Source organism: Poecilia formosa, unplaced genomic scaffold, assembly GCF_000485575.1.
Source record: "Poecilia formosa unplaced genomic scaffold, Poecilia_formosa-5.1.2 Scaffold5, whole genome shotgun sequence".
Classification (NCBI taxonomy): Eukaryota; Metazoa; Chordata; class Actinopteri; order Cyprinodontiformes; family Poeciliidae; genus Poecilia; species Poecilia formosa.
The window spans coordinates 4,297,126-4,311,626 of NW_006799944.1; the positions used below are offsets into that span (position 1 = coordinate 4,297,126).

General features: G+C 44.0%; 1 protein-coding gene across 3 annotated transcripts in view; it reads right to left on the bottom strand.

Moving 5' to 3' along the window:
- Positions 1-14,501, bottom strand: part of LOC103146299 (tetratricopeptide repeat protein 28) — a 233,412-nt gene that overhangs the window by 10,363 nt on the left and 208,548 nt on the right. For all 3 annotated transcript variants that reach the window (XM_007564163.2, XM_016677787.1, XM_016677792.1), the window contains 5 exons: positions 11,393-11,502; positions 5,777-5,906; positions 5,469-5,687; positions 3,476-3,635; positions 772-912 (listed from right to left, as the gene is read on the bottom strand). In XM_007564163.2, coding sequence (XP_007564225.2) covers positions 772-912; positions 3,476-3,635; positions 5,469-5,687; positions 5,777-5,906; positions 11,393-11,502 — 760 coding nt within the window. The remainder of the gene's footprint in view (positions 1-771; positions 913-3,475; positions 3,636-5,468; positions 5,688-5,776; positions 5,907-11,392; positions 11,503-14,501) is intronic.

Sequence of the window (14,501 nt, forward strand, 5' to 3'; positions counted from 1 at the left end):
GTTTAAGTGTTTCCCCTCATTTTCTGCGGTTTATGTATTATGATAGAAAACAGGGTCCTTAGCATGTTCAGCTTTATAATTCTAATTTTTTTTTTTGAGGGCAGAAAAAATGAGAGGATTATTACCAGCAGCCCATTAAAGGGGCTTAATGAGCACGGAGACTCAATTAAAGCTGGAATTACCCCCTCATCAAAGAGCAGCTCAACTGTGGACTAGGACAGGAAAATATGACCCAGACACACACGCACACACACACGCACATACACACACTTTCTTTGGATATGCATTACCTATCACTGCAATGTACAAGAATAGTTGGGATTTTGCTTATAATCACACACTGAACAGGCCAATAATGGACATTTAATAAATCTGCACAACAAACACGGACGCCGCAAACGCGGGCCTTACTGGTGTCTGGGGAAAAGACTCATACACGAGTGTGTGCACACAGATGAACACACACACACACACACGCACCTACACACACACACCCACACACACGCACACACGCACGGCTCCATCAGAGGAGAGAGTTGATAAGGGCTTTAGCAGCTTGGCTTTACTCCGTCTATTTAATAAGGAGGATTCACATGCTGCCTCTGCGCCGGCAAGACAATGGCAAAGAAAGTCCTTTCACAGATGAGCCACAATACCCATGAATCTCCTTACCCAAGCACATATTTTTAATCCTCTTGTTTTGTAAAGAAGAGGTTTTCAGTAGAATGTGGCGACTGAGTACGTTACGTTGACGTGCAACCGTCCCCCTACCTGTTGAACAGGTTGTTTCTCGACACCATGCGCAGGAAGCCCGTCGGGTCGGTGACCGAGTTGAGCTTGTTGTTGAGTTCTTCAAACTGTTGGTCCAAGAAATCACCCGCCTCGCTCTCTGTCTCACTGCTAGAACACCCCCTGATGGAGGAGATGGAAAGAGATGGAGTCAGAGAAATAACCATAAAAATATTGGCAGGAGGAAAAAAAAAAAAGAAAAAAAAAGTGCCTCTCGAGCACAGCAGACAATACAGAGACGTACATTGTTTCTACGTTGTTAAATCAACTCCACACGCTCCCGATCCACCATAAATACACACTATTCAACCCACACACTTGGCCCAATTTCCCAGCCTTGAGCCGACACCCCGATGATAAGCACAGTTAAATCCTTTCATTATAATGCTGGTAATGCTGATCTAGTCTGTGGGGAGTCAGCCACCCCCACCCCACTCTTCTTACTCGACACCACTCCTCCCCGCCTAGTTCTGTCTCCATGTTTGAAAGCTTTCCTCTAATGCACCAAGAGTTAAAACAAACCAAATGTCAGATTTTAACTCTACTCACAACATCGGGAGGAGGACTATCTCGCAAGGAAGAAGTTGGAAACACAAAAACGACATTCTTTGTGGACAACCTAAACTGTCTCAGCGTATCACTGCTTTCTTTTGGCAACGTCTTGAATAGCAGGCATCAACTTTGTGGTCGTTTTTAACAAGGTCAGTCAACGAACAGCTTTGATATTTTGAGATATTCATATAGACCCAACCCATAACACCTTCTTAGTCCATCACCACAGGCTACACTGTTAAATGTAAAATTATTCAAATTCTTGGCAGATTCAGATTTCACCAAATTTTTTCTTTTACTTTACCAGCTTCTTTCTTCACACTGAAAAAGTAAACATGTGTGTCAAAGCACAATACCACAATGACCCATGCATTTTAGCAAAAATAAAAAATATCTCTATGTTGGACATATTTTATATGAAAGATAATGTCAAAAATATATATCAATTGTCAATTTAGAATCTGTAGCAAAGTTCAAGTGACTACACGATCGTGAAGCAGCTCTGTAACTGGTTGGTGGTAATTCATGACTAACACAGGATGTTGTGGCTACAGCATAAAGCACTACTAAGAAATACAAGATGTCACTGTGGAAAGTCTTACAGGACATGAACAGGAAGTCAAAAGTGAAATCTAAACTGTCACGGCTGATGGTGTGAGAGGTGTGAAAGACTGCAAGAAGCACTACCAGGGCCGTTCTGAAGAATATTGACCCTCCTAGTGGTGACACGTCAAGGTGGATAGGAAAATAAATACTGGATGTTGTTTGACTGCACAGATGTGGACCAAGAAGAAATCCAAGTAAGGCACACAAAAGCCTACCTGGTCTTTGGAAAATCTTATCTGTGCAAATAGGAAGACTTCTGCTCTCCTGCTTTGTGGCGGACTGGCAGAATCCAATTATTATTGGCCGTAATGAGCATCAGTGAAGCTATTTGATAGGGGCAACAATGAGATTTCCTGTCAAAACTGTTTATCCTCACCTCTCTTTGTCAGCTTTTGTTTCGCACACATTCTCTTACCGTTTCACTTCCACCTCATTCATTTGGTCTCCAGTCATTTCAGAGTGCTGCAGCCCCTTTGTCTGCACTCCAGATAGTGAATGGGCTGGTAAGTGGTGCCATATTGTGCCCATCCAGGCGTAGTGGTGTGTATGCAACTTCCCTTTGGAGTAGTAAATGAGCTGATAATGGGTCAGGAGTTCCAAGCTGCCGCGGCATTCGAGACAGACGCTGGGCGCACCAGCTGGGCACCATGGATCAAAAACCAACTAGAGACGCATCAGAATGGATTTCAGTGGGCGAGTTTAACTTTCACTCCTACGTCGGCTCATCTTCCGTCTCTTTCAGAGTCTCTCTGGCTGCATCCCCTGTTGTGTGTTGGGTCTTTATTTACCGACCTCGGCTCCTTTGACTCTCCCCATTGATTTTATCGCCTCTTCTCAATCTTCTTCTCCTTCTGATTCTCAGAGTAACCCCCTTTATCTGTTGCTTCACTTCTGATGCACTATTTGTCAGGTGGACTCACTATTCCTGTGCAATACAAAGAGCCATTATTCCATCTCATTTATTTCCTAGGAATGGAGAGGGGACTCTTTCAGACAGGTGGTGGGTGGGGGGTGGTGCTGTCATCCAAGGGTTCAGTGGGGCAGAATAATGCCCTTTACACACAGAGGCATGGTAAAACGAGCTAGGTCTAGGGATAAAAACGTCAAGTTTCGGTAATAGCCTAGACAGAACATCACTTAGTTTTACTCTTTCCAGCTAGAGACTGGCAACATGTTAATCTGTGATTTACACTATTAATTTGACTGTCTGTCGATGCTTTGAGGAGATTTACAATCTGGTGACTGTACTTCTAAAAAAGTTACAGTTGGTATAACTCAGTCGTGAAACCTTCACGTGCATTTAGAAGAACAATGAAGAGAGACGTATTTAAGCAAAACGTGAACATTGAATTATTATGTAGCGCGTATCATAAATTTTGTGCAAGCAGAGACAGCCCGGCGACTTTGACCTGCAGTTACATATCCCAAAGAGAACTGGGACACCCAAAGCCCCGAGAGCAAGCACCCAAAACATACGGCTCAGAACTCACGGAGGGATTGAGTGATCTTTTAGATGCAACCGTCCTACCTGCTGTAGTACGACTCGACTCCCAGGGCCTCCCGAGCGCTGGCAATGTGCTGCTCCAGCGAAGAGCTGCTCACCATCCCACCACCACCTCCATCCTGGAAGTCGGACCCTCCTTCTGACACGCCCTCACCGAGGTAAACCTCATGAAACTTCAGGATTCCTGTGACAACAGGCACAACAAAACCAAAACCAGGACTTATTTCCGTTTCTCGACATCCATTTCTGCTTTGTTTCTGCGACCTGTTCGCTACACCAGGAAACATTTGATCATTCAAACCGAGAGCTGTGGGTAGGGCCATGTGCAGCAGTGCATCTGTGAAAGCGAATGAATAAAACAAACACTTCTTCAATAAAAGATAAGAGTAGACTCTCTCTGCCATCTGGTGTCTGCTAGATCTGTTTCAAGCGGGAGGGAATCTGCGACATGGGCTACATGCTGCATGTGTGTGATTTCTCTAGGACTTTGTGAGAACATAACGTTACATTTACAAGAACCAACAACACGGTACACACACTCATGTCTGAATTGTGCAGAATTCACGCAAACGTAGAAACGTTAGCTTTAAACCCCCCTTTGCTATCGACGGACCTCTCTAGAACTGGCCGTGTTTCGGTGCCAACTGGATGCCAGGGAACGCCAGGAAGTGACAGACAGGCGATTAGCGAGCAAGTGGCACTCTCTTTGCCTGGGGTGATATTTAACGCTTTGAAGAGCTACACTTCTCTCTATGGTGTTCTTTCTGCTTAGGAGACTACCGCCGGGGGTCAAGTTCAGCTGGTTGCCTAGGAGTTCATCTTGATCAAATGTTGAGGGCCTGTGGCATGGGACGTGAGTCACTGCTCTCATTTCCTTTCCTCACAACGGCAGCAAAAGCGGCCTGAAGTAGAGCTAACAGTACGGCAGCCACGGGAGGCGAGTGACATGAATTGTAATTAACCCGGAGCTTTCTCCGTTCCCTTAATTAAACAGGAATTTCACTAGTCATGTTTACAAGAGGGGACGGGTGGGGGCTTCACCTGGAAAACCGCATTTGTTCTACCGAAAATAGACAGAGGGAGGAGGTATGCAAAGATGCAATGTCCACTTTTATTTGGGAAGAAATTTTAAATAAAAGCAAACGTTACATTTGTGGGAAGTTGTTCCTAGAGTTTGGCTATGTCGCAATCTGTGTCACTATCAGTTAGTACGCTTCGTTTGCAGATGATTTCTAGGGTGAAGAGCAAGGCAGGGGGGGGCAAATCCTAACAGTGGAGAGGCAGGTGGCACTGCCACATGGTGTCAGATCTGATCTGCTGCCCCTCTGTCAGCTGCAGTGAAGCCTCCAGCCTCCAGACCCTTTTTTCTGCTTCGATTTGAGGACGTTACATTTGTGTGGGTCTACTTGCCACTGCAAAATAAAAATAAAAAATGTCGTACTATCAAGATACTAAAGTATTTCAGCACATTAGTTAAACAATGTAAAAAACAGTTGTAGGATTTTATGAGCTAGACCAAAGTATAATTGTGTAGTGGAAGGGAAATTTTGGAAAGTTAATAGTTTGTAGAAAAACCTTCAGCTGTAAGTCTTGTGGCATTGGATTTTTATTTATTTGTTTTTTGCCAAATGTTCATTTCCAAACAGCTCATTCTCAGTCAGATTGGATGGAGAACGTCTCTGAACGTTAAAACCTTGTCAAAATAACTTCACTCAGGTTTGTTGATGCAGCGTTTAAGCCCTGCCTGTACTGTAAGTGAGCCTCCATCCACGTTTTAAATCTTTTGCGGCCTTTGACTGGTTTTCTTCGGAGTTGTCCTGCATTTAGTTCCACCCATCTCCCAATCAGACTCCCATGGTAGTGTTGGCAGCATCACCACCAAGTGTTTAGAATGCTGTGCAATACCAGCTTTCCACCACACATCACATATTACATACAGCATCATTGTCACAGAAAATCCAACCAAAGCTGTAACATTGCAAAATGTGGAAAAGTTCAAGTCCGAGTGTAACCTTACCTGCCCCTGGAGCCAGTAGCCAGCTGTAGAGGTAGCCTGCTGCCATCGAGAAGTACAGCACCAAGGCTCTCTGGCTGTTGACTGTGTCCAAGATGTGCTCCACCGTCACGGGCGTGTAGGGGTCCGAGTCCTGTTGGCCCGTCTGTCGCTCCACCAAGAGATCGGCGAAGGCCCGCGTGCGACCGCGCTCCGCCACGGCCAAGGCCTCGTCATGGTGGCCTGAGGCGTATAACAACGGTTAGAAATAAATAAGAAGCTAAACATGAATGTAGGAGACGTCAAGGAAGGAGGACGTCTCGTCGGCTCACCGAGGCTGACGAGGACCCTTTGGAGAGCCTGGTAACAGGAGGTTTGCAGGTCAAACAGCGAGAGTTTATAGTCGGTGCTGTGCTGGGCCTCGTGGCGGATGGTCTCGAACAGTGCAGACGCCCGGTAGAGCTGAGGACGAACAGCGACAGGGGATATTTTTTACACTTTAAAACCGTACAGTTAAGAAATGTCAGTGTTCATACCACTGATGCAGAAGGATGTGAGGTACAACCAAGAGTCCTGTCGCTGTCTGTTTAATCCAAACTTAGTACAACCCTCTCTTCGTGTGAGCAGCTACATCAACTCTTCAATAGGCATTTAAGCATTTTAGCATCATGTCTTCAGGTTAGTCTGAGGAGGGAATGAATTTTTCAAGCAAAGGATAGTGTTTGGCCACTAGATGGCAGCATCCTACCTCACAGGTCATCCCTAATGAGTCTTTTTTGTTTTTTCTCCAGTTCTCCTTCCCTTCTCAACCATGTAAAGCACAGTGGAGTAGCTGGTGAATGACTGCTAAACACACATAAATCTGTTCATCATCTTTTATTACCTTAATTTGGCAATGAAGAACAAGCATTGTTGTAATGCTTTGAGAGTTTAAAAGCTCCGTGTGTCTGTCACTAAATGTTTCCACCCAGGACTTGGCTGTGAGGTTGAGGGAAGGAGGGTGACAATAGACAGGCGGGGCATCAAGGCAGCATAGCCCAGCAGAGCTGATCAGGAGTGCTGATTCATGTGAGCCGTTATTGATTTCCTATTTCTGCACTTATAGCAGCCCTGTTGGATGGCTGGTAGTGCTACAGGGCAGCTCTACGGGAGACCAGAGCAGGCAGAGAGATAAAGAAAAAAACATCTCTTGACCACAGTTTACGCAACACAAAAAGCTGCAAAACAGGAAAAGGTTACTGCTAAGTAGTCGACATGTTTTTTTTTTGTTTTTTGTTTTTTTTTAGGATCACTCTGGCCGTGTGTGATGCACACCAGCGAGGGCGCTTTTATTCTGAGCACTTGTACATGGATTCACTCTAGCTGATGTGGCGTATGCCAAGGTCATGCAGGAAAGTATGTCAGAGAGAATAAGAGGGGGAGGGAGGGGAACGGCGAGGAACCGGAGAGTTCTGCTGCATTAGTGCTGGGCTCAGAGCGGCTCGTCTCAGGCTGATTTCACTGATGGGGCTCTGGGCTGATTGTAGCTCGTCAATCTGTTAGGGATGTGAACGTTCGCCTGTGAATCAAACTAATTCCCTACAGCATCTTTTCTACAGCCTGATCCATTCTATCACAAATGACGAGGAAACAAGCCCAGATGCGCCACATTCGCAGCAATGTGAGAAGGTTGGAGTGCGAGTACAATCTCTATTACTGAGAACTGTATGGAAGACCATTGTGGCCCAAAATGTAGGGTTGAATACTTTATCAAATAATCTCTCACATAACCGAACAATCGCATATACATGCGGCACTGTAGGAGTTCTCAACTTTTTTTTTCCTTAAAGCCCTTCTTCAATGTACAATAAGAGCTCTGCCTCCTCTTCTCTCCATCAGAGCTGTGAACGCTCTAACGCCCAAGTCTGTGGCATGCACCATCTACTGTCATTTATCATTTACATGTGTGAGATTTTTTTTTTTTTAATCTGATTTTTTCTTTCTTTCTTTGCCTTTAATAAAAAGAAAGAGCCACCTCAGTGTTAAATAACTTTGCCTGGAGATGACTTGTCAGGTTCTCTGCAGCATCCAAGGCTTTGGTTTACTTCAACAAGATGCTGAAGCCTCCTTTTAGTTTGTAAGGAGAGAATACCTTACGGCTCCGTTGTGACTAAGGGAAGTACCGAAATCCTTTCATCATCCTTTTAAAAATTTGGAGACAAGCTTCTCATTGATATTCCACACAGGACATGCAGAAGTCTATCAGTTACTTATTTTCCTATAAATTCAATAGTTTTATTAAAATGGAATTCAATTTCTTCTCAGACATTTTTGATTGTTCTCAGAACCATCACACTTTTCTATTTCCACATACTCTAGGTTGTGCATGGTAACTTAAAGGCTTGTTGCTCTGATTGTGTCTGCTAGTAAATACAGTTTCAAGATTTAAAAATGCAAAGTTGTACATGTAAAGTTATTGCTGATTTAGCTAATGTGCTATGATAGCTTTTATTAATGTAAGTTATGTTTGGTTCTCTTTTGCTTGATGTGGTCTCAGAATTTTGAATTTGGCATCTCTTTCTCCAACTTTAATGTCATAATATCCTGTATTCGTTCTCTACCAAATGAAACAGAAACATGTTAAATCAACAACTGGTTTTAAAAAGATCATTGATTTAAAAACTTTAGTTTAACATATTGAAACAACAGTCTTGGATCCAGTAGGTATGTTGATATGGGAAATATGGCTGACCACCCAGGGGACACCAAAAGTCATCAGACAGAAAAGTTAGCTGCCAGTTGCACCCCGGATGAGTTACTGCATGTCCATTCAGTGAAGAGAGAGCGTCACCTGCATTGTCCACGGTTCCTTATTTTAAACTGTTGTTTTTGTGATTTTGTTGTCTGTAAAAAGTGCTATATAAATAAACTTTATCTGTCGTTTTATAGCACACAGATTCTCTTTAAAACATATTTTGAGCTTTAAGAAATCTTAATTCAATGAATGTTAACAACACACACACAAAAAAAGCTGATGGTGTTTGGGGAAAAGCAGCAGGAGGGTCTTGTGCAGGCATCATACTGCAAAAACTGCATCGACATAGTAAGACCCAAAGCACTCGCTACAACACCAGTTACAACTGAAATTTAAAAAACCTTTTGTCCTAGAAATAAGATGCGTTACATTTCAAGATCTGTGCAACTAAGATTTTAAACAGCAAAAGTACATTAAAATAACAGCTCAGCTAGTAACTTAAAATGTAAAGTAAATGGTGAACCATATATATATATATATATATATATATATATATATTATATAAATTATATATACATAAATATAATTTACACTAAAGCTAGGGCTTGGAGATCAGGAATGGGGGGAATTATGTAATTTTCCCTAGGAAAAATGGTGTTTGGAATATAGTAAAAAGAAACCAGGGTTTCTTGACATATCAAATTTTAAATTTCACAGGAAAGCTCCGAACCATCGGGAATTTTACTGATATTCATATATATTATATGATAAATCAGCTTGCCAAAGTGCTACTATTTATTCAGATTGCTCTCTCTTATTTTACTGTCAGTGACACGACGTGGCTTTTATCTGACATGTAGAGTGAATGTCAATGTCATGCTGAATCAGTAATGTAAGCAGAGCTTGCAACACGCGTATCTCTAATGATTTTTTTTTTTTCCTTTCTAAAATAAGCTCTCTAGGGAGGTCTCATCCTCTGTAGCAGATAAATTCAGACACACTGGCTTAATCTACAGTAGTCCTGTGATATTAAAGGAAGCACAAATTTATTGATTCAAACTCGCAGGGATACGAATGTGAGGAGCCCATCTCAGAGGGAATAGGTGCTGTGGAAATAGCTGATGTAAATCAGGACATGTCAATCACAGAGGCACGGTGAACAGTAGGCTCACAGATCGGGCGATAGCGTACAACAGACTTTAAATATATCCAGGATAAGCAACACGAGTTCAAGTACTCCCAATCTACACCTGTGGTTCGAATCAGGAATCCAAGTGCATGGCGTTTACAGCTGTGGTATAAAAAACGGGTCATTTACCAAGGTTATATGTGCCGACAGTCCAGCTCATGAATAATCAGTTGATTTATACTCTGAGGACAGAAGTGTCCTCTTCCACCACTGATTCACCTCAAGCGATACAAACCGACAGGCAACAGAAGAAAAAAAAAAAAAAAAACTTGAAATATATATGGAGGGAAAGGATTTTAGATCCAACAAGGACAACAGACTGAAGAGCTACATGTGAAAGTAGGACAGGCTGGTAAAGTGGACAGAAAACGATGCTTTTATGAATAATAATCTGGAAAAGTGTGCATTTGTATTCCACCCCTTTAACACTGGCAACCCTAAATGAGAATTACTGCAACCAGCTGCCTTCAGCAAAAGTCACAAAATCAGTAAACAGAATCCTGACGTGTAATTTAACCTTAACCCTAATATGCCAAAGTCAGAATATCAAACGGAACAATTTTCAACCGACTCATGGAAATCTGCAAATCTGGTAAAGCACTCCCCAAACCAGCTCTGTAAGGTAGAGTGGCAAGTAACTAAGAAGTAACTAATACCCTGAACATCCAATCCCACTACGGAAGTGGCTGTATCAAGCTAAAGGGACGCCTAACTTCAACATAAAGAGGGGATCTGGATTGGATCTATGAATCCAGGATAAATCTAAAGAAAAATCTGTGGCAAAGCTTAAAAACTGATATCAGAGACATAATCCGACAGGTCCGAGGCTGTAACTGCAGCCAAAGGTGGTTCTGCAAATTACTGACACAGAGGGGCCGAGTACAAATATACAATATGAAACCCATGCATCATCCTCCTTTCACTGCACAAATATGCAACGCTCTTTTGTTGATCCGTCGCATGCAAACCTATTCAAATACATTTAAGTTTTGAGGTGGTAAAAAGTGGGAAGGATACGTGCAATGGAAAATATGTTGCACTGGCTTGTTAGAATAATATTTTGCTTTAATTGAACACAAATTCCTCAATATGACTCACACATGAGTCGCCACGTTAGTTCGGTCTCCCTTTCCCGGCTCTTGTTTCAGATAATTGCAAACAGACAAACTTGCTTTTTTTTTTTTTGAAAACTATGATGCAGGGACTGGGAAGCAAAAAAAAAACAAAAAAAAAAACAAACAAAAAGAAAGTAAAGCTATCTGGGTCACTATGATGGTATTTGCGCACGTGTATCATAACAAGAGTGTTTGGGACTAGATCTTTGAAAATGAAAGCAGCTGAAAAACATCCCTGCAGACACATGTGACAGCCACCGCGGCTGGCTGGCTCGCTGTCAGGCTTGTGTGTGGATACGCGAGCCAAGAGGAAAAAATTAAATCTTGAGCTACACTGTGTGGACAGACTACAGAGAGAAGGAGTGAGAGAGGGAGAGAGAGAGAGAGAGAGAGATGTTTAAGGGGATATTCCATGCCTGCCAGGTGGGCAGTGGGCTGAAGAGGAGTGAATGTGTGCGTGATACAGAGGTTTGGGGCCTCCTGTGACAATGCACACTGATCTAAAAGAATAAAATAATAAAAAAAAAAAATCTTCACTCATCTGTCGCCTGTCTGCTGCTGAGATGACAGCGTTTACCAGCTCTACAGACTCCTCAGCGTACCGCCAGCAAGCCGCGTTGGTGCGCCCCTTTCCTCTCTTCTGGGCTCCTTCCATCACCATAAGGTTATTACTGAGAGCTTATTTCCCACCTTTTATGTGTTTGGACATCTACCTCCACCTCTCATTTGTAAGCATAGCCAACCTCTAAGTCGACAGATGTGGGCTTATTGGAGGTCAGTTTTAACTACATGGGGGTGGATTTGCTGGAAGGAGTCCAGGTAGAGGAGATGTGAGGAGGAAATGAGTCAAGGTGACTCAGAGGAAGCAGAGAGAGAGAGAGAGAGAGAGAGAGAGAGAGAGATGCTTTACCTGATGCTGGGCCTCCTCCAGATTCCCACTGGCCCACAGGGAGAGGCCTAGACGATGGCGGATCTTCGCCTCGTCCTCGCGCCGAGCCAGCTGCTCCGCGAGCCGCAGGCCTGTCAGGAGGGGAGGAAACGGCGGCAGATGAGAAGACGGAGCAGAAAATATTCAGAGCAGACTGACTCTTGTGCGTCTTTGTGTGCAACAGATGTAAGCGTGGCGTGGTGCTGCTGTTCTGACAGCGAACAGGTTTGGAGATTTGGCCTCGGTTGTAAGAAACGGCTCGTGCAGCGGGTTTTAAGCATGCGCCCGCCTCTGGGCGAAGGGGGAAGAGCGTCGGTAGCGCTAATCGGACTGCGTGGTAATCAATGCGAAGGATTGAGTGGCTGAGCAAACACAAATACGCGTGTAATGCTTGCTTGAAGGGTATCACAAAAGGCGTCGACAAATATTTGCAAGCACATTGATGGGCGAATAATGGGCTTTATGCAAACACAGCAGAAGTCTACTTTGGGATGCTCTGAGAGATTGTTAGTGTTAGGAAGACAGGGGAGTATATATCCACAAGCACAGTCAGAAGTACACATTTTTTTTGTTTTTAATGACGCCCCAATGCTGCTTGTTTTTCTAAGGTGCATTAAATTTACAACAAAACCTTTAAAACAAGAAGATGCTTTAACATATAATGGATTTTTCATTAATCCACAAATGGTAGAAACTTTAAACAGGATCAAACATACACATACAACCCCATCGCTTCTTCACTGGTCATCCTTGGTTGAATGGTGTTCCTTTAATCATTAGAATCACAAAGAACTGGAAAAATGTAGATTTGATAATAACTGATTATCTAAGCATGGAAAAATCTGTCAAAATTAATAAGCGGAATCCCTTATATGGGAAAAAACATACTGTCAGATGAGGAAATCTCACCCAATCTTGTTTTTTTTTAAATTATTACTAACTAAGCTTACATATTGTATTATTAATATGTCCAGAAAAGAACAGTTCAAATAAACCACTAAAATCTTTCAATCATTATGACACTTAAACCCATTAAATCTGTTCTGTTTGTAAGCTGCTGATCGGCGTTGTACGCCCAGGTGTGACTGTTCGGTATTTGTGCCGAGTGAAATCATCTGCAGAGCACACAGTTTGTTTTTTCACTCTTAATTCGTCAAGCAGCGAGGCCGATATCACATCTTTGCATGTGTTCTCTCTCTGCCTGCCGAGAACCCGGTTCTGCCCAATTACAGAGATGAAAATGCCCCTCTGTGCAGGAAAATGATGGGGGGGGAAAAAAAAAAAAAAAAAAATGGCAGCGCCTGAGCCACACATCACCCGCAAGGTGCTAAAAGCTCAGCAAGCCTGCTACAGTTTACAACAAGCCATTTCTCATGCACATTCCTGGTTAACACGGTTTCTGTATCTGGAAGTCCATTCTCTCCGCCCGGCTGTGTGACAGAGAGGTCGAAACGCGCTTTCGGTCAAAGAGAGGAGGAGGAGAGGAGTGGGGGGGGGGGGAAGTAGGCCAAGCCGGCCTAGTCCCGAGTCCGCTTTACTCCGTTTTCCCGGAAAAAAAAAAAAACCCCGCCTGTGGCTGGACCAGATAAGCCGAGAACAGAGAGTGTGACCTGAAAATGGCAGCCTATTCTGCGAGTCCAGCACACCAAGCGGGCGTAGACTTCATGGCTCCTTCATGGCTCCTTCATGGCCGTGCAAGTCGGCAGCCTTTGAAGGCGAGCCTGCAACGGTCTTTCCTCTCTCCTTATCTCTGCACACACCCTCCCTCAGTCTGACTGCATGCCCTCTTCCCCCATGCATCTGCTGTGCTCCTGTACCTACTCCTCTCATCTCTGAGCTTCTGTCCCAGCCACCCCTCCTTACCCCCCCAACACCGCCCCCTCCACCCTCTACCTGTTTCATCTTCCCTGTGGTGGCACTGCTAGCAGTGACTCTGCACTGCTTAGGGCTCATTAGGCGCTGGAGCAAGAGAGAGGAAACAGATCTAAATTATCCTTTTTATTCTCTGACAGCATCACCTCTCGCTCTTCTCAACTCCATTTCTGAGCCTTTCATCTACACACACACACACACACACACGCACATACATCCTACAGCGCACACCAAAAAAAAAAAAAATTCCTTCTTTCTTGGAGCGGCTCTGTGATAGTTTCTTTATGATCAAGCCTGAATGTCAACCAACTCTATGTTTTCTTTATTCTCCAGCTGACAGTGAAATAATACATGTGAATTATGACTCATAGTGATCTCTGTCTTTTCCCTCCGTCTTCCTGCCATCCGTCTTTTATTTTTCCAAAGCCGTCTTCTTTTTCTGCCTATTGCTCCCACGTTCCCTCTCTCTTCTCCCGCTTTGTGTCTGTCACTGTCACGACGCGTGCCTTTGGAGCGCCCGGCAGGCACAGTCACGTAGCAGCGGCTGACACGAGGATGTGGCCGTGGCTGGCTGCACCCTGAAGAGCAACTGGAGAACACTTTAAAGGCTGCCTGACAGCTGGGGGAGAGAGATCCACTGTGGTTGCCCCAGGGCTCTCACACACACACGCACACACACACATGCACACCTCAGGGTCTTTTCCACACGCACATGTCATGCGCATGCACGGCGCCACTGAGAAATAACCTGCAGCGAGCACGCACTCGACACACATGGCGACAAACTGCTCTTTGATCATGACCACACGTGGGAACAGCGAACAGTGGCGGGGTTATTGTTGAAAAATGAGGATAACAGCACACACAATTTCCACTAGGATGAAGCACTGCTTCTGTTGTGCTGTGGACTGTGGGGATGAAAAAAAGTGCTGCAAACGGCTGCGAGCGAGGCGAAACACAGAACGCTACAGAGGGACGCCCAATACCTCGCCTGATTCTCACGTACAGGTTTGCTGGTCATCACATAAAGACCTAGAGTTGAAAAGTATTCAAAACTCTGAAAACTTTTTCATATTTTTTCAAAGTGTTAACCACAAACTTCAGTCCTTTTTAATTCAGGAATAGTTTAACTGTTCCTTCAAAATAAAAGCACTCCACAGTCCGTTTCACAAGAGGTTTACTGTGCTCAGAATGATGTGAAATGTCGAGACGTTGATCT